This window comes from Leptodactylus fuscus, chromosome 1 (genome assembly GCF_031893055.1).
Source record: "Leptodactylus fuscus isolate aLepFus1 chromosome 1, aLepFus1.hap2, whole genome shotgun sequence".
Lineage (NCBI taxonomy): Eukaryota > Metazoa > Chordata > Amphibia > Anura > Leptodactylidae > Leptodactylus > Leptodactylus fuscus.
In genome coordinates, this window is record NC_134265.1 from 241,739,644 (window position 1) to 241,765,358 (window position 25,715).

Here is a 25,715-nt window from a genome sequence, read left to right on the forward strand (position 1 = left end):
CGGCCAATCAGCGCTGGCCAATGCATCCCTATGGGAAAAAGTTTATCTCACAAAAATCACAATTACACACCCGATAGAGCCCCAAAAAGTTATTTTTAATAACATTCCCCCCTAAATAAAGGTTATCCCTAGCTATCCCTGCCTGTACAGCTATCCCTGTCTCATAGTCACAAAGTTCACATTCTCATATGACCCGGATTTGAAATCCACTATTCGTCTAAAATGGAGGTCACCTGATTTCGGCAGCCAATGACTTTTTCCAATTTTTTTCAATGCCCCCGGTGTCGTAGTTCCTGTCCCACCTCCCCTGCGCTGTTATTGGTGCAAAAAAGGCGCCAGGGAAGGTGGGAGGGGAATCGAATTTTGGCGCACTTTACCACGTGGTGTTCGATTCGATTCGAACATGGCGAACACCCTGATATCCGATCGAACATGTGTTCGATAGAACACTGTTCGCTCATCTCTAATTACAAGTAATGATTTGTTGCTCAACTAGTCTATGTAAACCTCTGGTGTGGGATCTGTTTGGGAAGGTTTCTGTACTTTTTAAAAAAAAAAATTATACTAGTAAAAGTCCATTTAAAAAAAAAATAAAAAATTCTGTAATCCATCTAAAATAAAATAAAAATTAAAAGTATAAAGTAGCGTTACAGTGGATCAGTCATCTTAATATGCTGCCATATGTAAGGACGGCATATTACAGCTTCTGTACTTTACTGCTAGTAGCCAAAATGGCAAAAAAAAAGAGAAAAAAATATTGTACCACTTGGCTACTAAGGGGGCGTTCACACTACTGTCGGTGTCCGATAGCTAGTGTCCGATGCTAATGTCCGCGCAAAATCGGACATCTTTGTGAACGGACACTTAAGGACAGACACGGACTGTAAAAGAACGCACCCGATGTCCCATTAAATCAATGCAAAATGTAACGGACACAGCCAGTGTCCGATGCTAATGTCCACGCAAGATTTTGCGTGGACATTAGCATTGGCCACCAGCTGTCGGACACTGACGGTAGTGTGAATGCCCCCTAAGAGTGTAGAAAGCCCTGTGTATTCATGTAGAGCCCACCATCCGTTTTTGCATGGACCGGCGGGCTGCTGCATAAATGTGCATACAAAGCAGCATTTCAGTCATCGTATAGGCAAGCAGAAGCAGGGGAAGCAATCTCCTCAAAAATAGACCAGGCTCATAAAATATGGGCCCATGACCCTGAATAGCTGATAAAAACTCAAGGTAGCAGAAGGAAAAATGAATTCCTTTGTGCAATAAATGAAATGATTTTATTGCATATAATATGTATTGTGAAAGGTTTTAACTGCAGAGCTGCCCTGTATGGATTTTGCTAAGGAAATGTGAATTCCTCCACCTCTTATCCCATATGACATAGTGACAGGATGAATCAGCAAGGAAACATTGCAGAGAGCGGTTGACAATTCACTGAAATCTTAAAAGGAAACTTGGCATGAAGCAATCCTGGCCGTTCTTAATATCATAACCTGTATTATTGATAAGTGGATTGCTCTATTACAGATGAGTGCTGGACTGCAGCCTAGATGGATTACTTGAACATTAGAATGACCACAGAGGAGAAAAATAGAATAGTTTAGAGTCAGCGCCCACATACGTTTTCATGTGTATGGTACTTTACTCTTTAGTTACTGTTCTGAACACATGAGCTACTACAATTGTGTGAATAGGGATCCTATTATAGCATGTATATATATATTGTCAGGGTCTGGGGTTGCTAGGTGGGGTGGCATAGACACACAAGCCCAATTTATTTTAGACCTAAACAAAGGTAGAGTTTATTTTCACTCAAAAAGGTAGTGCAGCAACAAAAGGAAACAATACAACATTAAATACCTGCCCGTCTAGGCTCTAACTAAACATAGAATAGGTTACCTCACCTAGAATAACAGATATGCAAAAAGCCAGTAGAATCATTCAGGACACAGCTCCCAAAAATATGACCTCTCTGTCAGCTCTCCAGCCAAGCTCTGCCAAAGTGTTGCTGCTGGAGTTGGCTTCTTAAGCCTCCTTGACGAGGAGACTCTGCAGCTGAGTCGCTGCCGGAACATCTGGAGGGGGGTGGAATGACAGGTCCCACTACCAATCCTACCTGTCATTCCTAAAAATCCAGCCCAGTACTGAGCATTTACCAAAATGCTCAGAAGACAAAAGTTGTCTGCTGAGAACAAACATTCCTGGAGTTTTCTCATCTCACCCACCTGAGTAGTCTGGGCGAGGTGTACACCCCCTCCATTACCTGACCAGACATCGGCTTACAAGATATATATATAGATATATATAGACCTTTGTGAGATGGTGAAACAGTCATATTGGCCTTTAACCAGGGAGATATAAGTATGTATAGGAATAATAATTTATAGTTTCAAACTGACATTTGGGACACGTGAACTGAAGAAAAGGCAGCAGCAGCCATTTTTGATGAGGGAGCTGGCTGTAACTGAGGCAGACTGAGGGAACTGATGCCATCCACGTGGAGCACCTTTCTTCTGGGACCACTCTACTACAGTGGAAAGTAGCTACAATTGTCTGTACTGGATCCTGGAGAGGGAGCAGAGATTTGCTGAGGCAGCTTAGGAGCCGTGTCGAATGCAGTTGTAAAGAGAATTGACTGCCATCTTTGGATACAGAACTTTTGACAAGAGGAGGCCCCTCATTCAATAACCGTGACTGGCTATCTATCTAAATAAGACCCCGGTCAGTAAACATGCATGCCAAACTTTCTGAGACTAATATCAGGCCTGTAGTCAGTATAGTTAGGGCTGTTTCTTACAGGCTGCAATACAATATTTTAGGAACATCACAGCTGTGGGACATTGGAATAAATCCTCCACCCGTGATACCTGCTCAGCAACAAACTTGTCCATTTGTTCTTTGACACTGTTATTTGTAAGCTGCTGTGTTACACCATGAGCATGCCTTGTCATGACATATACCCCATATAAGGGCTAGTTCACACGTGGGCAAAGGGGCGGATTTTGACAGCGGATTTCGCTTCAAAATCTGCCCCTTTACAATGGTGGTCTATGTAGACCGCCGGGCTTTTTTTTCCGCTAGCGGCGGGCTGCTGCTAGCGGAGAAAAGAAGCGACCTGCCCTATCTTCAGGCGGAAGCCGCTCAGGCTCAGCCGCGTGGCTTCCGCCACCGGCAGCACCCTCCTATGTCGGCTCATTCATTTGAGCCGACAGTGGAGGGGAAAGCCGCAACCGCGATGGTGTCAAAACCCGTGCGGGCAGTTCACGTGTGAACTAGCCCTAATTGTTCCTGTATTTCAAGGGATTAATAGGTATATGGCAGCCAGTCTATCTGAGCACGCTGATAGATAAAGTTACTTTGTGTGTACTACAGGGGCCTTGGCTCATACCTATGTGTATGTAATTTTGAGTTAGTACCTTTGATATACCTTTGGTTTCTGTAAAGTTCAGTTTTGGCTAACCTGGTGGAGTTGCTTTCCTCATTCATGACTTCGCTGTATCTCGGGGAGCCCACCTTTTTATACAGTGTATACCTTCTCAAAACGACGTCAGGCCCCCTTCCTGCAACTGTGGTGAATTTAGACATTCCACTTCTTTCATTACAGAATAGCTTTATTTCAGCCGCATTGATTTAGAACATGAACTGCCCAATATAGGTTTTGGTACAGCATCACAGTGGGTTCACATAAGGACTCTGACAAGGTCATCTAAAATTTTGTTTCTTTGGAGCCCTTCAGAAGTAGTGCTTCAGATTAACCACTTGAGTGATACACTTTAGACAATTTCTTTCTTCTCCCTGTAGACATTTTTTTATTGTGACATAGTGTACTCCTAGAAACATTTTATTTTTTTTTGGCGTTACTACATAAATCCTATTTTTAAGGCTAAGGCCCCATGTAGCAAGCCACAGTAAAAAAGTGCTGTGAGAACAACTGCGGCGGAAACGCATTGCGGGTTTTTTTTTTAAACAGAAGGTCCACGGAATTTTCCTCTGCAGACTTTCTGTTTCAATTATCCCTATACAGAAAACACTAGTGTTTCTGGAAGTATAACTGTCAAGCTGCAATTTACAAAATCATGACAGTTCTTGAAATCGCAACATGTCCTCTTCGGATACATTTTCTGCAGTTTTTGGATAGAATTAGCCAGAATCCCATCCACTTTGCAGTAACTGTAAAATGCTACGTAAAGAAATGGTTATACCATAAATGTACCCATCCAAAGAGCTGGGATGCCCGTTTCTTTGTTCTCAGTAGATAGTTGCATTTCAAGGACACTTCTCTATAGGGACCAAGTTTAAGCAAATAGAGGTTATATATTGTAAAGGATAATTAATAGTTATATATATCTTAGACTATATATTTTCTTTTGTATCCTCATTTCCTTTTCAATAATTCTGCCAGCATACACAGAATGGGAGTTTTTCATTACAATACATTTAGATAACAATGTGGGCACACAACTCATTATAGTACACGTATTAATAGGATATATTTTTATTACCTGTAGGTTAACAATGGAGGTTTCCATTCACAAACAGATATTGAATTGATGCAGAAAGTGCACTAGAAAATTAATGAGTTTTTAATTATAGAATTAATAAACTTTCATTGCATAAACCAGAACATTCCATGAGGCTTAAAAAATAACTTCTACTTGCCTACAAGAGTTCAATATTCAGAGCATCTCTAATTCCCTTTTGTGTTGGATGAAATCCAATCAGAAATACAGAGGCTTACGTGACCACTGTGGCCAATCACGGGCCTTTGTAGTCACATTGGGGTAACCGTAATGTATAAGCTGTGATGTCACTGATACTACACTTCCCATGGGTTTTAAGTTTATCTTGGACAACCCATTTAAAGGGATTCTACCATTAAAACCTTTTTTTGTGGATAAGACGTCGGAATAGCCTTTAGAAAGGCTATTCATCTCATACCTTTAGACGTGGTCTGCTCTGCACCGTTCCTTAGAAATACCGTTTTTTACCGGTATGCAAATGAGTTCTCTCGCAGCGATGGGGGCGGGCCCCAGCGCTCAAACAGCGATGGGGGTGTCCCTTCCGCTGCCAGAGAAGTGTCTCCAGCGCCGCCTCCTTCTTTGCCCACAGCGTCATCTTCAATGTCTTCTTCCGGCGCAGGCTCGTAAATTCAAGGCCTCGGGCCTTGAGCAGAGCAGACTGCACAGGCGCACAGGCCACGGGAAAATGGCCGCTTGCAGACTGTCAGGAACGCCCTTCTGACTGTGAAGAGCTACGGTCCCGGCACTGATAGCTCTTCACCCGGGTCATAGATCGGGAAAGCCGACAGTGTGCTGAATTCAGCACACTGTCGGCTTTCCAGCAGTATAAAAAACTGCCTGTGCCCAAACCCATGAAAGGTTCTCTTCAAGCATTGAAGATATATCCCTTAAGACAGACCATCAGTGTTAGATTAGTGAGGGTCTGACCTCCAAGACCTGCAGTTGTACCTAGAACTGCAGCTCAACCCATTCATTTAAAGTGGTTGTGCTACTACAGACCCTGATTTCGTAGACACTGGGGGTGCTGTAAAGGGTGTTGTGCCTGCATAAACAATGATAGGGGCTTGGAATCTACAGGACTATTTGTCCCATTTAAAGGGGTTGCGCCACTACATACATTTAACCCCTATTCACATGATAGGCAACAAGTGCCAGATGGCTGGGTGTCTGAACACTGGGAATCTCAGCGATCAAGGAAATGCGGAATAAAAGTCCCACTGAATCCTCCTTGTGAATGAAGTGCCAGTACACTTGCATGACTAGTACTCCAGTCACTTGTGTGAGGCTACCAGAGATTTCGTTCTGGGCAGCCACATAGAGGTAAATGGAAGGCTGGTCCTGCAAGCACACTCCTACTTCATTTACAGAGAAGATTTAAGGGGACTTTCATTTACACTCTCCTAATCCCTGGGGATCCAGTGGTCAGGCCCTTAGCAATCTGATACTTGTCCCCTATCATATGTAACACAACTCCTTTAAAGAGGACCTTTCATCAGATCGGGCACATGCAGTTCTATATACTGCTGGAAAGCTGACAGTGCACTGAATTCAGCGCACTGTCGGCTTTCCTGATCTGTGCCCGGTGTAAAGCGCTATCGGTCCCGGTACCGTAGCTCTTCTATGGTCAGAAGGGAGTTTCTGACACTTAGCCAGGGACGCCCTTCTGCCCAGCAGCGTCTATCGCTCTGTACTGTGAGAGCGGGGAGGAACTCCCCCCTCCCTCTCCTGATAATACTCGTCTATGGACGAACTGTGTGAGCAGAGGGAGGAGGCGAAAAGGTCCTCTTTAAATAGGACAAATGGTGCCTGTGGTGAGCAAGCTCCTATCAATGTTCATACAGACAGAGCACCCCTTTCACTGAGTGGATGAGGAAAGCTGCGAGTTTATCAGCACAATAGACTCAAGAGCAATACATAAACAAACAAGTTAATATTTATTAGGTAAACCTTAACTATTTTTTGAGAGTACTGTATATTTTATAACAGCAAAACCTTGAACTTTGGATGTACTGTAGTTGTTTAGAACAGATACTAAAGTTTGGGAAGTTTATCTATGACTGAATTCACATCTGCGCCATGGTCTCCTTTGGAAACTCCGACGCAAGAACCACCAGAAATCGTCAGAGAGAAAAGTCCAGCATGGAGGACTTTTCTCTCTGCCGATTTCATTATAAAATCATCAGCCAAGCGACAGACACCATTATAGTCTAAGGGGTCTGCAGGTAACTGTCAGGATTTGAACCGGTGTCTTGTGGCTTTCCTGGTTGGTTCTCTACCTTGTGGCTATTTGCCTGGTTGTGTTTAGTCTCTGTCTCTCTGTTGTATGTGCTTCTTTATTGTCTGCTGGAGTTTGGAAGCCTCATGTGTGTTCATTTGTATCATCCTATCAGGTGTGGCCAGGCTCTATTTTAGCTTGGCTGTCTTTTCATTCCTTGCTGGTTTTTGTTTTAGTTACAGCTAATTCTTGGCCCTTATTCTAGTGGATTATCTACAGTTTTGTAGTTTCTAGCCTGGGGGTAGTGGTGAGAGACTTCTTGTGAGAAGTTTGTGTTTGTTGTTACCTGTAATTAGAGATGAGCGAGTAGTATTTGATCGAATACCTCCCTGCCATAGGTATCCGTGTAAGCGGCTGCTTACACGGATACCTATGGCGGGGAGTTATTCGATCAATTACTGCTCGCTCATCTCCACCCGTAATACCTTTCCTCACTATTTTCCTCCTTCCTGCATGCAGTCTCTGTTGTGTGTTTGTGGGCATGCTGGGCTTGCTAGTTCGCCAAGTTCACCTATTCTTAGCACTTTGTCTTGCAGTGATCTTCTCGCTCAAAATTAAAACACCAGACCCTAGTATCTTGTAGTCCTTTTCCCTTTCTATATGTATAGGTCTTCGTGTTCAGAGAGAGAGAGTAGCTGTTGGGACCGGGGCTAGCCTGGGTAAGCTGACCAACACCCGCAGGCAAGGACTAGCAAGCTGCCGTAGCGTAGGAACATCTTTTCCCCTATCCTGTTTCCTTAGATTCTTGCTGCATTCTTGTACACAGTTACCTGCTTCCCTGTAAACTCCATATAGGTGTGTGGAGACTCATTAAGCCTTTAGCACTCCACTTTGCAAAGGACCATGGGAAGAATATGCAAATCTGTCTTCCATGATGTAATTAGGAAGTCAGATGCTGCCTCTGTATTGCAAACCAATAGAGGGCGCTCACTGGAATGTGCAAGCCTATCTTCCCTGATGTAGTTGGGAAGACAGAATTCCAGTGAAATAACCCAATAAAGGTTTGCTCCCTTTTGCGTCATGCTCGACCTTCCAAGAGGCCTTTGTTTTGCAATGACGCTCGGATTATTACCAGGTATAGTCTCTCAATCGAGGATAGCAGTTTCGATGTACTTGCATCTCTTCAGCTCGATGTAGAGAGGACTACAGTCCTATGAAAAAGTTTGGGCACCCCTATTAATCTTAATCATTTTTAGTTCTAAATATTTTGGTGTTTATAACAGCCATTTCAGTTTGATATATCTAATAACTGATGGACACAGTAATATTTCAGGATTGAAATGAGGTTTATTGTACTAACAGAAAATGTGCAATATGCATTAAACCAAAATTTGACCGGTGCAAAAGTATGGGCACCTCAACAGAAAAGTGACATTAATATTTAGTAGATCCTCCTTTTGCAAAGATAACAGCCTCTAGTCGCTTCCTGTAGCTTTTAATCAGTTCCTGGATCCTGGATAAAGGTATTTTGGACAAACAATTCAAGTTCAGTTAAGTTAGATGGTCGCCGAGCATGGACAGCCCGCTTCAAATCATCCCACAGATGTTCAATGATATTCAGGTCTGGGGACTGGGATGGCCATTCCAGAACATTGTAATTGTTCCTCTGCATGAATGCCTGAGGATTTGGAGCGGTGTTTTGGATCATTGTCTTGCTGAAATATCCATCCCCGGCATAACTTCAACTTCGTCACTGATTCTTGAACATTATTCTCAAGAATCTGCTGATACTGAGTGGAATCCATGCGACTCTCAACTTTAACAAGATTCCCGATGCCGGCATTGGCCACACAGCCCCAAAGCATGATGGAACCTCCACCAAATTTTACAGTGGGTAGCATGTGTTTTTCTTGGAATGCTGTTTCTTTTTGGACGCCATGCATAACGCCTTTTTTTATAACCAAACAACTCAATTTTTGTTTCCAAAATGAAGCTGCCTTGTCCAAATGTGCTTTTTCATACCTCAGGCAACTCTATTTGTGGCGTACGTGCAGAAACGGCTTCTTTCTCATCACTCTCCCATACAGCTTCTATTTGTGCAAAGTGCGCTGTATAGTTGACCGATGCACAGTGACACCATCTGCAGCAAGATGATGATGCAGCTCTTTGGAGGTGGTCTGTGGATTGTCCTTGACTGTTCTCATCATTCTTCTTCTCTGCCTTTCTGATATTTTTCTTGGCCTGCCACTTCTGGGCTTAACAAGAACTGTCCCTGTGGTCTTCCATTTCCTTACTATGTTCCTCACAGTGGAAACTGACAGGTTAAATCTCTGAGACAACTTTTTGTATCCTTCCCCTGAACAACTATGTTGAACAATCTTTGTTTTCAGATCATTTGAGAGTTGTTTTGAGTAGCCCATGATGCCACTCTTCAGAGGAGATTCAAATAGGAGATCAACTTGCAATTGGCCACCTTAAATACCTTTTCTTATGATTGGATACGTCTGGCTATGAAGTTCAAAGCTCACTGAGGTTACAAAACCAATTTTGTGCTTCAGTAAGTCAGTAAAAAGTAGTTAGGGGAATTCAAATCAATAAAATGATAAGGGTGCCCATACTTTTGCACCGGTCAAATTTTGGTTTAATGCATATTGCACATTTTCTGTTAGTACAATAAACCTCATTTCAATCCTGAAATATTACTGTGTCCATCAGTTATTAGATATATCAAACTGAAATGACTGTTGCAAACACCAAAATATTTAGAACAAAAAATGATAAAGATTAATAGGGGTGCCCAAACTTTTTCATAGGACTGTATAACCTGGTAGAGGTGAGAGGCTTAGACAGGGTTAAGGGGATATTGTCACTCCTTAGGGAGAGACCACCATATAGGTGTGTGGAGACTATACTTGGTAATAATCCCAGCGTCATTGCAAAAAGGGTCTCTTGGAAGGTCAAGCATGACGCAAAAGGGAGCATCTGACATCCTAATTACATCATGGAAGACAGATTTGCATATTCTTCCCATGGTCCTTTGCAAAGTGGAGTGCTAAAGGCTTAATGAGTCTCCACACACCTATATGGTGGTCTCTCCCTAAGGAGTGACAATATCCCCTTAATCCTGTCTAAGCCTCTCACCTCTACCAGGTTATAGTCCTCTCTACATCGAGCTGAAGAGATGCAAGTATATCGAAACAGCTGTCCTCGATTGAGAGACTATACCTGGTAATAATCCCAGCGTCATTGCGAAACAAAGGCCTCTTGGAAGGTCGAGCATGACACAAAAGGGAGCAAACCTTTATTGGGTTATTTTACTGGAATTCTGTCTTCCCAACTATATCAGGGAAGATAGGCTTGCACATTCCAGTGAGCGCCCTCTATTGGTTTGCAATACAGAGGCAGCATCTGACTTCCTAATTATATCATGGAAGACAGATTTGCATATTCTTCCCATGTCCCTGTAAACTGTGACAGTAACTTCTGTTTTGGCAGTCAGGTTTTCCGTCGTTCACGTCCCCTGATGGACCCAAACAATGGAGAGCCCAGTACAGATGTGAACCTAGCCATACATGGTTTTAGTAAAAGCTCTTACCCAACTCCTATCTGGCAATCAGCGGAAATCCTGGGATCACCATCCCAACATCCATAATCAATAACAATAATAATAATAATAATAATAAATAATAATAATGAATAACTGTAACCTGTAATATTTCGGTTCTCAAGAAAGGCACCCAAGTTCTTTCCTGAATTCTTTTCCAGTATTCGCCATTACAACTTCCTGTGACTGAGTTCCATAGCCTCACTGCACTACTGTAAAATAAAACACCTATTTTTGTGCAGGATTCCGTTTCCTCTAAACGTAGAGGTTGATGCTGTCTTGTTACAGTTGTATTCCTGGGAATGAATGAACTCCTTGCAGAGATCTCAGTACTGACCTTGATATATTTGCATCTAGTTATTAGGTGCTCCCACCTGTACCATTTATTATAGTCATTGCCTGCTTTTGAACTCAAGCTCTCATATGTCTCTGTGTACTGGTTCCCAAAACTATCACAATGTTTCATGAGTGGTAGTGTTTTGCAGATGGCAGAACTATGTTTGCATCATGTGCCTCCATGCTCCATTTGATTTAGCCAATAACTTTATTTGCCTTGGCAGCAGCTGACTGGCACCGGATGCTAGTGTCAACTGAAAATCCTAAATCCATTCTCCATGTCAGCTTTACCCAGTGTTTTTTCATGTAATAAGTAATCTTAGCAAGTACTTGCCTTCCCATGTACATAACCTTAGATTTATTAGTATTAAACAAAACTTGCCACTTTTATACCCAAGCTTCTAAATTGTGCAGATTAGGGTTGCACAAAGCTTCATATTTTTCAGTTCCTAACTTTGATACCACAGGCCCCATCCAGTTGCCACGACTCCTTACAATATATCAGGGATTCAGAGCAGAGACTAATCCCACATCCTCACCTGACTGCAGAGACTCCTTCTGGATGAGGAAGAGCTCCCCACCCCCTGACCTGGCTGCCAGGACTCCTTACAGACAGGGACCTCATAGTTGCTGAGACTCTTTTTCTTTAAAGTGTTGTATGGGCCAGATTTTATGGTGTGGCATGTAGTTGGGTAGTGGGACGTGTCATTCCCTTCACCACGCCACTACAGCTATTTCGCCTTGCTAGAGCTGAACCCAGTTGTTGCTGCTGGGATCTTTACCTGGGGAATAAATAGAAGCCTTAAAGGGGTATTCCCACCTCACATACTCATCAGTCTTTACTGCTGTAAAATCTTCTTTCTTCCTGGTTTCTTGCATCATTTGGTGGGCGGGGTTTCACATGCAACCTGTCGTTTAGCCCCGCCCCCAAATGTGCATGTAGCTCCACCCATCCATATTGGACTATGAAGTACAGGCAGCAGCAACTCCATTCTGTGTTACATACAGAGACTGCGTGTCTCTGCCATAATGAACACAATTAAATTAGCTAACCTGATAACTGGGAGAACAGAAGAAATAGCAGCTGCTCTCCTCTATCTGAGAGCAGGAAGCTAGGTCATGTGGTGTAGACACAGGAATAGCTAGATACACAGGCTCGCTCCCTGCACTTAGCCCCTCCTCCCTCCCCCCTGAGAGCAGCAGATACATCACTTGACTCATGAGCAGCTAAGTCAGGGCTGTGGCCACAAAGAATTGAATAAAGTAAGATAGTGGACAAACAAAGCAGTTTTGCTGAAGCAATGTATTTAGGAAAAGTCTTACATCCACATTAACAAGCAGTATAGATAGGATCCTTGTGATGGGACAACCCCTTTAAAGGCTCAGTAAAGGTCAGAGCATGGAGATGGCATGTTTTGTGCAAAGCCTGGTCCTCCTGTGTATTACAAAGCAGGTAACCTTCCGTTTAGTTAACACCCAGACAGGCAGGTGTTTTGTTCTGTAGTATTTTGCTGTGGACTTGTATAAGTGACTGCTAAACTTGGATGACATTGCGCTGTTGGTTGAAAAAATAAACAGTTTTGGACTTTTTAACTGCCAGAATCTAAGAAATGACTAAAGCTTTAACATTGTAAAGTAGATTACAATAAACCTATTTTATTACATGTTAGAACATTTTATTAATCCTTAAATCTATCAAATAACAGACATATTTGGTATCAACGTAAGCGTCACAAAACATACAATACAATGAACAAAGTATTTAAAGTAATCCTCAAATGGCATAAATAAAAATGGTGCCATTGCTCTTTGAATTGCAGAGAATAACATTATTGCACTTGGTATCAGTGTTGAACTCACAATTCTAGTATCGTGACAACTGTAGTCCAGATCCATTGTAACAGTATTTCGTTGTCTTTTCTGTTAGTCACTTTACACAGACAGTTGTCCGACTCCCTTTTTGAATATTGGCGCGACATATGACCTTTCAATATTTATTCAATATTAACCTGTGACCTTTTCTTTGTAATTTTTCATACAGGAAGTGTAGCTGCCATTACAGTAATAGTAATCGTCCTTGTTCTGGTAATATTTGGAGGAGCAGCATATTGGAAGATTAGGTAAGTGTCTTCATATTGTTTAACACTTAGTCTCCACTTTGGTGCTACAGCAATATATAAGGGAATGACAAAAACATAATCACTTATTTTAGTTTGTTTATGTTCTTTTCACGTAGAAAAAACACAGCTAAAAAACGCTTTGAAAAGATAGAACAAAAACATATTTTTGGTTTTTTTGCAGCGTTTTTCATTGCGTTTTTGTTGGCTTTTTCTCTGCAGATTTTCTTCCCTTATTAAACCTGTAGGGAAAATGCCACCTATACACACTAATAAAATGCTTAGGGGTTCTTTAGAAGGAGGCAAGTCATTAGCAGATGGCAGTTGGATAAATTGACTAATTACATGGCTGTGTTTGTCATTGGCAGTACCATAAGGTGAAAGCAAGAATGAAGTTAAACAGTAGAGTAAATGAGAACACCCTAGAACTGAGTATGAATGAAGTGTCTTACCATGCTGGTACACCTCTATGGCAGATAATTTCTCATAATTCAGAATACAGTTATAGAAGTCAACTTTCAACTATTTCAAAAATACAGATTTAGACTAGAGATGAGCGAGTAGTGTTCTATCGAGTAGGTGTTCGATCGAATACTACGGTATTTGAAATACTCGTACTCGATCGAACACTACTAGCTGTTCGAAGTTTAAGGTTCGATGCAGAACCAACGTTGATTTGCAGAATGCTATACATTCTGCCAATCAACGCTGGTTCTTCTCTTACCTTTAGAAGTCTTCTCCGTGCAGCGTCCCCGTGGCGTCTTCCGGCTGGAATTCACTCTGCCTAGGCATCCGGCTTAGGCAGAGCCGACTGCGCATGTACGGGCATGCCCTCGCATGCGCAGTCGGCTCTGCTCAGGTGTCGGGCCGGGCAGAGCCGACCGTGAATGCGCAGTCGGCTCTGCCTAGGCCCCGATGCCTAGGCAGAGTCAATTCCAGCCGGAAGACGTCGCGGGAGCGCTGCGCTGGGAGAAGACTTCAAGGAGAATCCAGCCCGACCGTCACTCGTGGACTTGGTAAGTATAATTTTATCGAATTTTGTGTACCCCTGAAACGAGCATTTCCCCCCATAGACTATAATGGGGTTCGAAATCCGTTCAAACAGTCGAACAGTGTGCGGCTGTTCGAACCGGATTTCGAACCTCGGACATTTTAGTGTTCGCTCATCTCTAATTTAGACCCCATGCACATGAATAAGTGTGCATCCAATGTGGGGCAGAGTTTTCAGCAGAATGCAGTCAGATAACACTCAGTTTCCGATCCGTTCGATTCTGTAGACATAGATCATGATCGGACATTCTCTATCCCGATCTGTGTGATTGGAATGGAACCGATAGGACAAGCCTATAGATATGAACACATCACAAAATGCACTCAGATGTCACTTTGATTGTCATCTGACTTCATATCACTGCAAAGTCGGCCCCAAATCAGATGCACAATTTATATGGAGTCTTAAAGTTTACACACAAAATAAATCTACATGCCAAGTTTAGATAGATATATTGCATTATATAGATTATCTTGTACTGATTCTTTACTATTTACATAAGCAAAAAGCAGAATTGAGAATACAGCTCTGGACGATAATACCAAATTCACTGAGGGACAGGTACAATATTCACCAAGTTCCACAGCTTCTTATGTAGATACTTACCATATATACACATCAATAGTGTGATCATACAATATAAAGCAGAATCCAAGTCCCTATATCTCATTTTTCAAATTTAGTTCAAGTAGCCAAATATAGTGTTAGTCATTAAATATACTGCCATCTTTTCCAGTCCTGTTCCTTACAGTGTCTTGAGAGTGGTGTGGCCCTCTTTCGACCTACTAGGAAATATCATTATTTATATTCCGGTGCTTGTTGTACATGAAGAGGGAACAGAACCATTATGTGTTAAATCAGCAGATAGCAAACAGCGAGCTCATCTGGGAAATGAAAGCCGGTTCACTTCAGTTCACTCGACTAATCCTCCTCCACTTTAGACTATTTTAGTTATTACAAGAGATGGGGATACATACTATTATTAGCTGTCTTCAGGACCTTGGCACTAAAATAAAGCTTATCTGAAAAGGTATATTCGGATGTCTGTCATGGTCAACTGAGCAAAGATAAAACAGTTAAACATTAATATCATGATATAAATTTGGTTTAAACCTTTCTATCCAATATTGGTTATAAAGCCAAGTAGTCCAAATTACAAAGAACACAGGGTTAATACCAAATTCCCAACAGAAAACTTACCGAAAATTGTATGATTCAATTTTCCAATATGGTAGATTGTTGAAGGCTATGAAGTAGAAGAGTTAGGCATAATAAAGACACCCAGTGATGTCATGTTTTCCTTTGTTTCTAGAGTTTTTGTTTTTGCAAGTATGACTTGTATAATGGTCATGATGATGGCCAAAGTGACTGAAGGTTATACTGTTTATGAGGGAAGTCAAAATCCCCAAATAGAAGGAGAAATAAGACATTTAGGACATTCCTAGACACTGTATAAGGGCCATGTACCAATCTATATGTGCGGTCACTAACAAGAATAAATAAATGGTTATTGATGACTCACAGTATTGGTTTTCCTGAAGTGATGACTACACACTAACCTCAGGGTTTACATGGCATACATGACAGCACCATCTCTGAGGTCACTGATTGGCTGTAGTGGTCACATGGATGAACGGCACCTCATTACTCCAGGAAAGTAAGCAGACTAGCAAGCAACTGTGGGGTATAGGAGCTGGAGCACATGGGGGTATAGGAGCTGGAGCAGATGGGGGACATCCTCTACGTCTGGAGGAGAGAAAGTTTCACCAGCAACATAGAAGGGGATTCTTTACAGTAAGAACAGCGAGGCTCTGGAACTCTCTGCCCCAGGACGTGGTGATGGTGGATTCATTAAACAAGTTCAAAGAGGGCCTTGATGTCTTTCTTGAAGAGAACAATATTACAGGTTATGGGCTCTAGATTTTAAGGACACGTTGATCCAGGGTTTTTATACTGACTGCCAGATTGGAGTCGGGAGGAATTTTTTTCCCCTGAAATGGGGCTATTAGCATGAGCCTCATGGGGTTTTTTGCCTTCCCTGGATCATCACTGTAGGGATTGTAGGGTTATAGATTGGACTTGATGGACTGATGTCTTCATACAACCTCATCTACTATCTAACTATGTTTACAAAGACATTGTGCAGGAAACGAGCCGCAGTAATTTTGGATTAAAATTTCAGGGGCTTTCATGAAGTAAGTATATAAAGCTTATTTATAGAACATACTACTAGCACAGCCATACTATTTCTAGCACAAAATTTTGCAATTATAAGTATGCTTTTATACCAAAATATCCTTCCTACTGTTAGAGTTAATAAGAGTGAAGAACATTGCAATAAAGTATTCATCAGCCTATGAGAATTTGGCTGCTCTTTTTAATAAGAAGCTCCTGTCTGTTCTAATTCCAAAGTAGTCAGCAAATAAACTGGCATCAGATCACCTGTTTGATATGTCGAGAGAAGGCTATCTGATGTGGAAAGTTGGCCGTGACTAATTACATTTATAATTACATTTGTGAGACCAAGTGCAGGATGAGGTTGGGTTCTCATGCGGCATTTTGTTTACAAATTTCTTCCATTTTTTGTAAACATGGGCGGACACTTTGCAAACCCATTCAAATGAATGGGTTTGAAAAATGACTGCCGGTTTCCGTCTCCTATTCAGTTGCTCGGGCAGAAGACGGAAACATGAAAGCAGAGACTGGGCACAGGTGTGAAGCCGCCCTAAGGCTAGGTTCACATCTGTGTTGAAGTCTCAGTTTGCAACTATGTTGCAGTAAATACCAAAAATCACTGGACAAAAAAGTCAGACTTTCATCCAGTGGTTTCAGTGTAAAAGACCCAGCACCCAACAAACATTATAGTCATTAAGGCCCACCGGGCACCGTTGGTGTCCACAATTATAGGGTATATGTCCATTTTTCTGGTCTTTCGATGAACTAGAATAATGAGCACAAGGGTGCAGATGTGAACCTAGTGTAATAAAAAAAGCAAACACAAAATTAGCCCAGACTTACTGATAGTTGGACACTGCAACCTTAAATTTGGCACATTTTCAAACAGTGTATTACAGTGGCTGATTTTGGATTCTGATGTATCTTTAGGCTTACCGTATTTTTCGGACTATAAGACGCACCGGACCATAAGGTTTTAGAGGAGGAAAATAGGGGAAAAAAAAATTTTAAGCAAAAAAAATTGGTAAAATATTTAATAACCTAATAATATAATATTTCACCAATGTAAATAGAACCAGGGGCTTTCAGACACAGGGATACCAAATGAGTATGTGTTTCAACAGTTTTTGTTGTATATGTATTCTAGGGATATGGGGGTGATTTGAACATATATATATATATATATATATATATATATATATATATATATATATATATATATATATATCATCCATGGATGGAAAGAGACACCCTGCAGTGAAGCTATGCAAGAAGAGAAAAAGGGGCGGGCCAGACGGGTGAAGGAGATGTGGTTTTCTAAGCAAAATTGAAAACATGCCACTTTCACCCGTCTGGCTCGTCCCTCCTTCACTGCCTCTCAGATCTTGCTCCTGCAATGAAGCCACACAGGCAGGGAAGTAGGGGCGGGCCAGACGGGTGAGAGAGGAGTGGTTTCAAGCTTGCCGAGAAAACCACGCCTCCTCCTCCCGTTTGGCCCGCCCCTCCTTCCCTGTCTGTGTGGCTTCATTGCAGGAGCCAGATCTGAGAGGCAGTGAAGGAGGGGCGGGCCAGACGGGAGAAGGAGGCGTGGTTTTCTCGGCAAGCTTGAAACCACGCTTCCTTCACCTGTCTGGCCCGCCCCTACTTCCCTGCCTCTCATATCTCGCTCCTCCAATGACGCGACACAGACAGGGAAGGAGGGGCAGAGCAGGCAGGCACCGTGCTGCTCTCCTTTTGATTCTCATAGACAGGACACAGACGCTGCACACGCTGCATTCGGACTATAAGACGCACACACATTTTCCTCCCATATTGGGAGGAAAAAAAGTGCGTCTTATAGTCCGAAAAATACGGTAGATTGCTTTAGATTTACTTTAGACTTAAAGGGGTTGGCCACTTTCAGACCAATATTGACAAATGAATGTACAGTAAAAAGATATACAATTTTCCAATATACTTTCTGTATCAATTCCTCACGGTTTTCTAGATCTCTGCTTGCTGTCATTCATTCTGTTACTTCTAGAGGATAAAAGTCTGACCATGGTCATGTGATTTACGGTCCATGGTCATGTGATGAGCACACAGGTGCACAGCTGATTACCAGGCAGATGTCTGATTACTGTGCTGTGACTGTAACGAACAGCACCTGTGTGCTCATCACATGACCATGGACTGTAAATCACATGATCATGGACCATAGATCACATGACCATGGTCAGAGGTTTATCCACTAGAAGTAACAGAATGAATGACAGCAAGCAGAGATCTAGAAAACTGTGAGGAATTGATACAGAAAGTATATTGGAAAATTGTACAACTTTTTATTATACAAACCATAACACTTATCTCTCAATATTGGTCTGAAAGTGGCCAACCCCTTTAACCACTTCCGGACCGCCCATAGACTATATACGTCCGGATAGTGGTTGCCTAGTTCTGCCAGGACGTACCTGTACGTCCATCAGAACACAGCAGCTGCACGGAGATCGTGCAGCTGCTTTCACTAGGAGCCGGCTATAACTTCAGCCGGAGCTCCCAGAGAGATAGTAGGGAAGATTTATTACCTCCTCTGCTATCTCGATCGCTGTGTATACAGGACGCTGCCATAAATCAGATGCCCTCTGACCCGGCAGACACGTGATCTGCTGGGAGCAGTGTCCTGCCAGAGCTGCTGGGTCCTACAGATCAGTAAGCTGTGTATACAGTGTGCAGGAGGCTGGATTTCTCCTGCAACTTAGGTTAAATGTAGCAGCCCCAGTTATAGGAGAAATCGGCCTCAAGTACAAAAAAAAAAAAGTGATCAGATGTCCCCAAAGGTCTGTTATCACCTTATAGGGACACAATCTGGAAAAAAAATATATATATATATATATATAATAAAAAAGTTTTTTAAAAATGTAAATAAAATAATAAAAAAAATAAATAAATAATACGCTAATAAAATGCTGTTATTAAAGGTTATAGCCCCACCCCCGACGACACCATACAAAATAAAAATTACCGTAATGGAGAGGAAAAACTATATTATAAAGTTTTTCAGTGACACTTTGTGTTATTAAATAAAAAAAAAAAATTATAAATTGAAAACCAGACACAATTTCCCTCCTATTTTGTTTATATTTTCCTGGATATAAAAAAAATTAAAACACATTTGAAAATAAAAATAACATAAAAATAAAGCCCTATGTGTCCCCGAAAAAAGATGCAAAAATTAGTTGACTAAGACATACAAGAAAAATTTTACAGACCTCAAAACCACACATACAAAATAAACCTAAAATGTGTCTGGTCCTGGACCACAAATTGGCCCGGTACTGAAGTGGTTAACTTACTTTTATCCAGAATTTTTTAACACTATTTTGGCGCATTTTTAACCCATCACGGCACATTTAAGCTACACCCCCTTTTTCTGAGAATCCACACCCATTTGTCTAACGTGACGAAATATTTTAGCCTAAGCTATATGTGTTACAGATATTCTTTGTTTACGTCACTGCAGGTTACTGATCTGTACAGGAAAAGTTGATGAAACAACACCCACTTTTCTGACATCACTTCCTGCTTAATAACTATTGGTTAAAACTGTAGTTCACAGACTTCCTGCTCCGCTCTCCTCCTTCATTCATTCTGCACAGAATACTGCCAATATTCTGTTTACTCTTGGATTTGCACCAGGAAACTAAAGGATTACCTGAAATGGTGCGAAGGTGCACATACAGGTGATGAGCATTGTAAGAAGTCTGAGAGCTGTAGCTTTAGTCAGCACCTGCGTAGCAGGCATTGTTCTGGCAACCAGATTTGGACTAAAAAAAGTTACACAAATTTATATAATGTGTGCCAATTGGCATAGTAAATTAAATCAAAATCTAGATAACAATTTACTTTTTACTTTTTTTAACCATGCCATAGAATTGGTTGTGGCTGTTCCTTGTTTTGCAGCTCACTAGACTAGGGCAACAGTACTAGTGCCAACCACTACCAAATGGACAGTGCTAAGCCTGATCAGTGCTAAGCTCCTGATCAGTAGAGGTGCTAGGACTTGGGCCCCCACCAATCTGTTATCGATAGCTTATTCTGCAACAGACCATCAGTCTTAGTTTATTGTAACCTCTATATTGAAGTTTTGTTAAATCCCTTTAACTAGTGTAATCAAAATTCTAGGAAATAGTTTGTGTTCCTTTATTATTTCCAGCAATGTATTATCTCACTTTGTAAATGTTATATTATCTAGGCATTCATCGTATGGAAGACTACTGGAAGACCAAGACTATGGGTCGCTAGGAAACTACAACAATCCTCTCTATGATGACTCATGAGAGAAGGACTCCAGGCTCGAGAAGAACAAAACATTTCCTTTGGTCTAATTGTTGTGCAGGTTCGGAGTAACAAATACGTTACCATCAAATCCTCAGGCCTGCTGAAATGAACTATCACATTGTATATTTGTTGTGTAATGAACAAAGTCATGAACTGAAAACCAAAGTAAAATTTCTCTACTATTCTATGTAATCATCCTTCAACATACAGCTCAGTCTCCTGGATTGTATAAATCACGTAGATTATGATTCCACATATCCTTCCATAATCCAATAACTAATAGCCTTATTTAAGAAATTAATAAAGATATATATTTTTAATGAAAGTGCGGCTTTGCACATGTGAGATGATCCTGGCATGTAATCAGTCCTTTTATGGAATATTAATATTTTTAAAGCACTTTTTTAAGAAAGCCAAAGAAACGCGTCATGTTACATCTGACTATATATATATATATATATATATATATATATATATATATGTATATACAGCACAGATTGGTTTGTATTATTGACTTGTTATGCAGAAAGAGTGTTGGTAGTACATGAAGACGCATCATAGCGTATTGAAAGTGTGATGCACATATGGACTGATAAATACCAGGGTGTAGTGTACAGATATTGCACTAGGTAGGGCAGACCACCTCATATTTGATTTCCTTGTCAGATTCTCTATTTTTGGATAAACGATCCTGATTTCCTTTTCTATTTATATAGTACAGAGTGTAATAAGTTGTAATCCAAATAGACGTAATCAGAATTGCTATTTGATTCTTAGTTTATCTTCTTTTATCCGCCACATTGAATTCTATGTAACTTCGTACAGTGCAGACAATTCAGAGAAAAATGAAATCATTATAAATCATATCACTGATGTCAGATAAAGCCATGGTCTATGTAGGATGCAGGCAGGCCCATAAGATATGTGATGGAAACAGCATAGGTATAAAAATGCTAACGATGCATCCACTCCATGCCTACAACATATGGACATGGGGGGGATTTCACATGGAGGAAATTTTTCCAAGCTGAAAAATTCAGCTTCAGGAATTTTAAATTCTGCATCAAATTCCACTTTAAAATCCGCAGCTGCCAGGAAATATTTTCTGCTTCCCATTCACTTCAATAGGAGTTATCAGGCAGAATCTGTATTAAGATGAAGAATGATGCTTATTTTTCCAGTAGCTGACAAAATCTGCTAGAGGAAAGAACAGCATTGGACTCCCATTGAAATAAATGGAGGCTGGTTTCAGATGGAATTAGGAGATGATTTTGAGGCGGAATCTGCTTCAGATTTAACGCCAAATTCCTCCATATGAACATACCCTAACATTTCAAATGCACAGAAATGAAGCTTGTATAAGGTGCCAATTACATGATAATGTGAGGCGCACGGTGCTGGCTCACAGACCAGTACTGACACCCATACTTTTACACTTGATGGGCTGTCCATGGGGCATACACTTCCCTTTGTTGTAAGTGTGTGTTTGTTTGTATCATCTACATTTTGGACCTGTACAGTTTCCACCACATCACTTGGGCCTGTCTGCTTGCTACATAGAACAATACCGTATGTAGTGTGACCAGAGTTTCTGTGTATACCCAGTGGTGAACCTGCCCCTTTCGCCGCCCAAGGCGAAGTGCAGAAAGCCACCCCCCCCCCCCGCCAGGGAACGTGGAACGGAGGCGTGGCTTAGCGGAGGGGCGTGGCTTATCGGAGGGGCGGGGCTTAGCGCCGTTCGCCGGCAGAGAGCAGGCCCGGAGACTGCCTGCGCTCTGCCTGAGCGTGCGGGGAGGCTGCTGGAGCAGCGCTGCTCCAGTGGCCTCCCCAAACCACCGCTCCGTGCTAAGCCAGTCCAGGACAGCTTGTCCTGGACTGGCTTAGGTTAGCAAAAATGCCGCCCTCCCTGAGGCCCTGGCATAGTGCCGCCTGAAGCGCTCGCTTCAGGTCGCTTCATGGGAGGTGCGGCACTGTGTATACCTCAGGAGATTCCATAGTAAGGGGTATTTTGGTCAGGATTTTGAGGCGGAATCCACCTCAAAATCCTGACCAAAAAAACAGCTCCCATTGAAATCAATGGGAGCCAGTCAGTTCTTTTTTTCCGGGAGCGTTTTGTTCCAACAATTTGACTTTGTGTCTTGGTGACTACCACCAGAATAGTGAGAGAAAGCTCTGAGATATATACAGCCTTCTCATGCTACTCAGTTTTGTTTCTTGTATTTCCTACTTGTAAGAAACATTATGTAACCAATAAAATTAGACTTAAGTATATTGCTGTATCAGTTTAGCAGAGGAGGAAATGGTTGCACGGAATAGTCCTACCAATAGGTGATCTGTAATTTTATCTATTTTCTCATTCAATGGACCATATCAGTCATTTCAAGGCACCGCTTTGTACACTGAGTTTACATCATATAACTTTATGGACATTTACTAAACACTGGAAGTATTGTATCACAAAGTATTACACTGTGTGCCTTTTATCAGAAATGTGAATTATTTGTAAAAACCAGAAAGAATTTCAGGGCTCAACGGTTGGCATCAGGGAAATAGTTGATGGAAATGTTGTATGTATACACTATGGTGGTTGCGTTGCTGTGCCCTATGATTTGGATTTAGGCCTGTTTCCTATTGTACATGGTATTTTCAGAGTTATGAGATGCAAAGGGATCATAAAACAGTAATTATTTGATATAAAATCTTAGGATGGTAAGTAAAAATATAAGACAATTGCAACACAAGCATCTTATACAGTGTACCATTAGTTATGGCTGAATCCTTCTGCAAGTGGAAATGGCACGAGAACATTGTCGTACATAATACCAACAATTTAGTCATTTCTGAAAAGGGGTTAACTGTTTAGAAAACCCTTCTTAATATTCTTTAGAATTACTATTATTAATATCATATGGGCCAGAGCAGAGAGCATCGTGGTTTACATGGAATAACCATTGACTTTACTTTCCCTGTGATGACACTGAAGAGCAATTGAATCTTCACTATTTATCGGTCCCAGTCACTGATAGTCAGTTCATAATAAAAAGGTTTTACCCAAGGCAGACAACCCCTTTAGGCTAAGGCCCTTGTGGCGTCCCACAGCAAGAAAGTGCTGCAGGAAAAACTGCGGCAGCAATGCATCACAGTTTTTCCCGCAGCGCTTTAGACGGAGAGGTTTCCTTTACGGACTTTCTGTTTCAATTATATCAATGGGGAAACCGCCGGTGTTTCTGTTTCTATAATTGACATGCTGCAATTTCCAAAACTGCACCGGTTTTGTAAATCACAGCATATATGCAGCGCGTTTTTTACCGCAAAGGGAACATGATATTTGCTAGAATCCCATCCACTTTGCTCTGACTGTAAAAAGCTGCAATTGTTCTGTGGAGTTTCCACCACAAGCAGATCACAGCATTTACGCCACACGTAGCCCCGGCCTTAATAATCATTCCTTTTTCAGGGGCTGCCTACTTGAGGTCTTCTAATCATGAGCTAATAGATGGGCTTGTTTGATCGGGGCACCTCCCTAATAGCCAGCTCGGGGAGGCATGTCAAGGGAAGACAATATCCATTATAATCAATAGATGCCCATTTTTGTTATGTGCAGTGCTACTATTTGAGAATGATATTTTCTTGATATTCCAATGGTATTATCAGCTGTTCATTGCAGAAGCTTTGAGTTTTATTTGTGAAATGGTAATGCTTGTACTTACAGCCTTATACACCCCAGTTTTATATGATGCTTCAGCTGCTTTAACATTGGAGGCATATTGAGTGTGCTATTTATTTTACCTATTGTGCAGTTTTGTATGATACATCATTGTAGTTAAGAAATGTCACTTTACAACCATATTGACACACAACCCTGTTGGGCACTGGATTGATGAGTATCTTCCCTTGCTGGTAGTACATTGTACTACACTGTATTACACAGACTGTATATCATTTATTTGCCTCTTTCAGCCAATAAACTCTTAAGGATTAATATCTATTTCATTTATTACTGTTTTATTGGAAGGAATGTGATCGATGCACAGAGTGAGTAACACTTTTTTGCTTCATGTTTTCCCTGACTTTACATTACTTTGCATCATATTAGGTAAAAGGGCTGGTAAGAAGAAGAGGGGGACAACCATCACTGAACCTACTAAAGCATCAGTTAATACCTGTCAGTGCCACTGTAGACAAACTCACCACAATTGTCCTATTGGCATGTTCTGTACCCCTTCCTAACTGCTCCACAAAAGTATACATGACAGTATACAAAGCTGCAATATACAGTATTTACAGTCCCCCTTTTACCCAGTATCGGCGTAGTTCCTGTTGCCAGCGGAGCCCAGAAATAAATGTACCTTAAAGCCTCTGGTCCAGATGCCAATGTCTGGACCTGGATGGTTATGGTCCTGATAACACATGGGCAGCTTGTTACTTAGACATTTATCAAATGCTCTTATGCTGCAGGAATATGACAACTAACAGATATCCACAGCACAACAGTACTTACCTATCTCTGTTACTGACCTTGGGTCCTAAAACAATGTGTTCCCAATCAGTAGTATAATGCAAAATCTGCAATAGGACCCCTACCCAGCTTGTGCTATTTAGAATAGTGGTGTATTTTATGTAGCATAGGGACATTTGGAGTTCCTCCAGGGCCCGACAGCAACTTCTACTACTGTATCCCCTATAGCTACATCCATGTTTCCAACGTCAGCTTTGGAGCCATGGTTCTAAGTGAGTGGGGAAAATGCATCCAACCATTATGGAGTATTATATGCCAGCCATCGAAAATGAGCATTGGTGCTGGCTTTGGCAAGTACAGTGAAATATAGTATCTGCAAGAGCTTCTGTTTGGTGTCTCTCTGAGCTGTAGCTAATAGCAAGTGGGTCTAAGCAAGGAACCCCTCAATGACATCCATATGTCCTAATACAGCCCAATATGGACATGTGCTGTCTAGAGGAAACAACCACTTCCTTCTTTACTAATGCTTACACCTCAACGTTATCAAAATAGATATTGTATTAGTCAGAGCTTATTTACACAATACATTGACTCTACATGCTGGACTTGAAGCTTTGTTGGTTTACTCCTCCTGGTTTCCAGGAACATGACTAGTGCCTGTACTGTAAGCTGTGCAGGGACATTGTTGCCATATTGTTTACATAATTGATCTCTTTATTCTGAAAATTAATGTCACGTTTTATGTCTGGCGAGAGACTGAACTCATAAATAAAGGAGAAAAACCACTGAAAGGTCAGCTGTAATAATGTATGATAGGAGCCTGTAAACAGCACATCGCTCGCTGGCTTTATATGGGAACGCTCCGCACACATTAATATGGCATTGCACTCTTTCTGGGCTTTTTTGGCTCTGCTT

General features: G+C 41.5%; 1 protein-coding gene across 1 annotated transcript in view; it reads left to right on the top strand.

Annotated features, from left to right (window-relative positions):
* The window catches only part of PARM1 (prostate androgen-regulated mucin-like protein 1), a 69,340-nt gene extending 45,011 nt beyond the window's left edge, over positions 1-24,329 (top strand). Inside the window, exons 3-4 of the mRNA XM_075285305.1 lie at positions 12,723-12,801; positions 20,256-24,329. Of these exons, the coding sequence (XP_075141406.1) occupies positions 12,723-12,801; positions 20,256-20,340 (164 nt within the window). The 3' untranslated portion in view covers positions 20,341-24,329. The remainder of the gene's footprint in view (positions 1-12,722; positions 12,802-20,255) is intronic.
* The last annotated feature ends 1,386 nt before the right edge of the window (positions 24,330-25,715 follow it).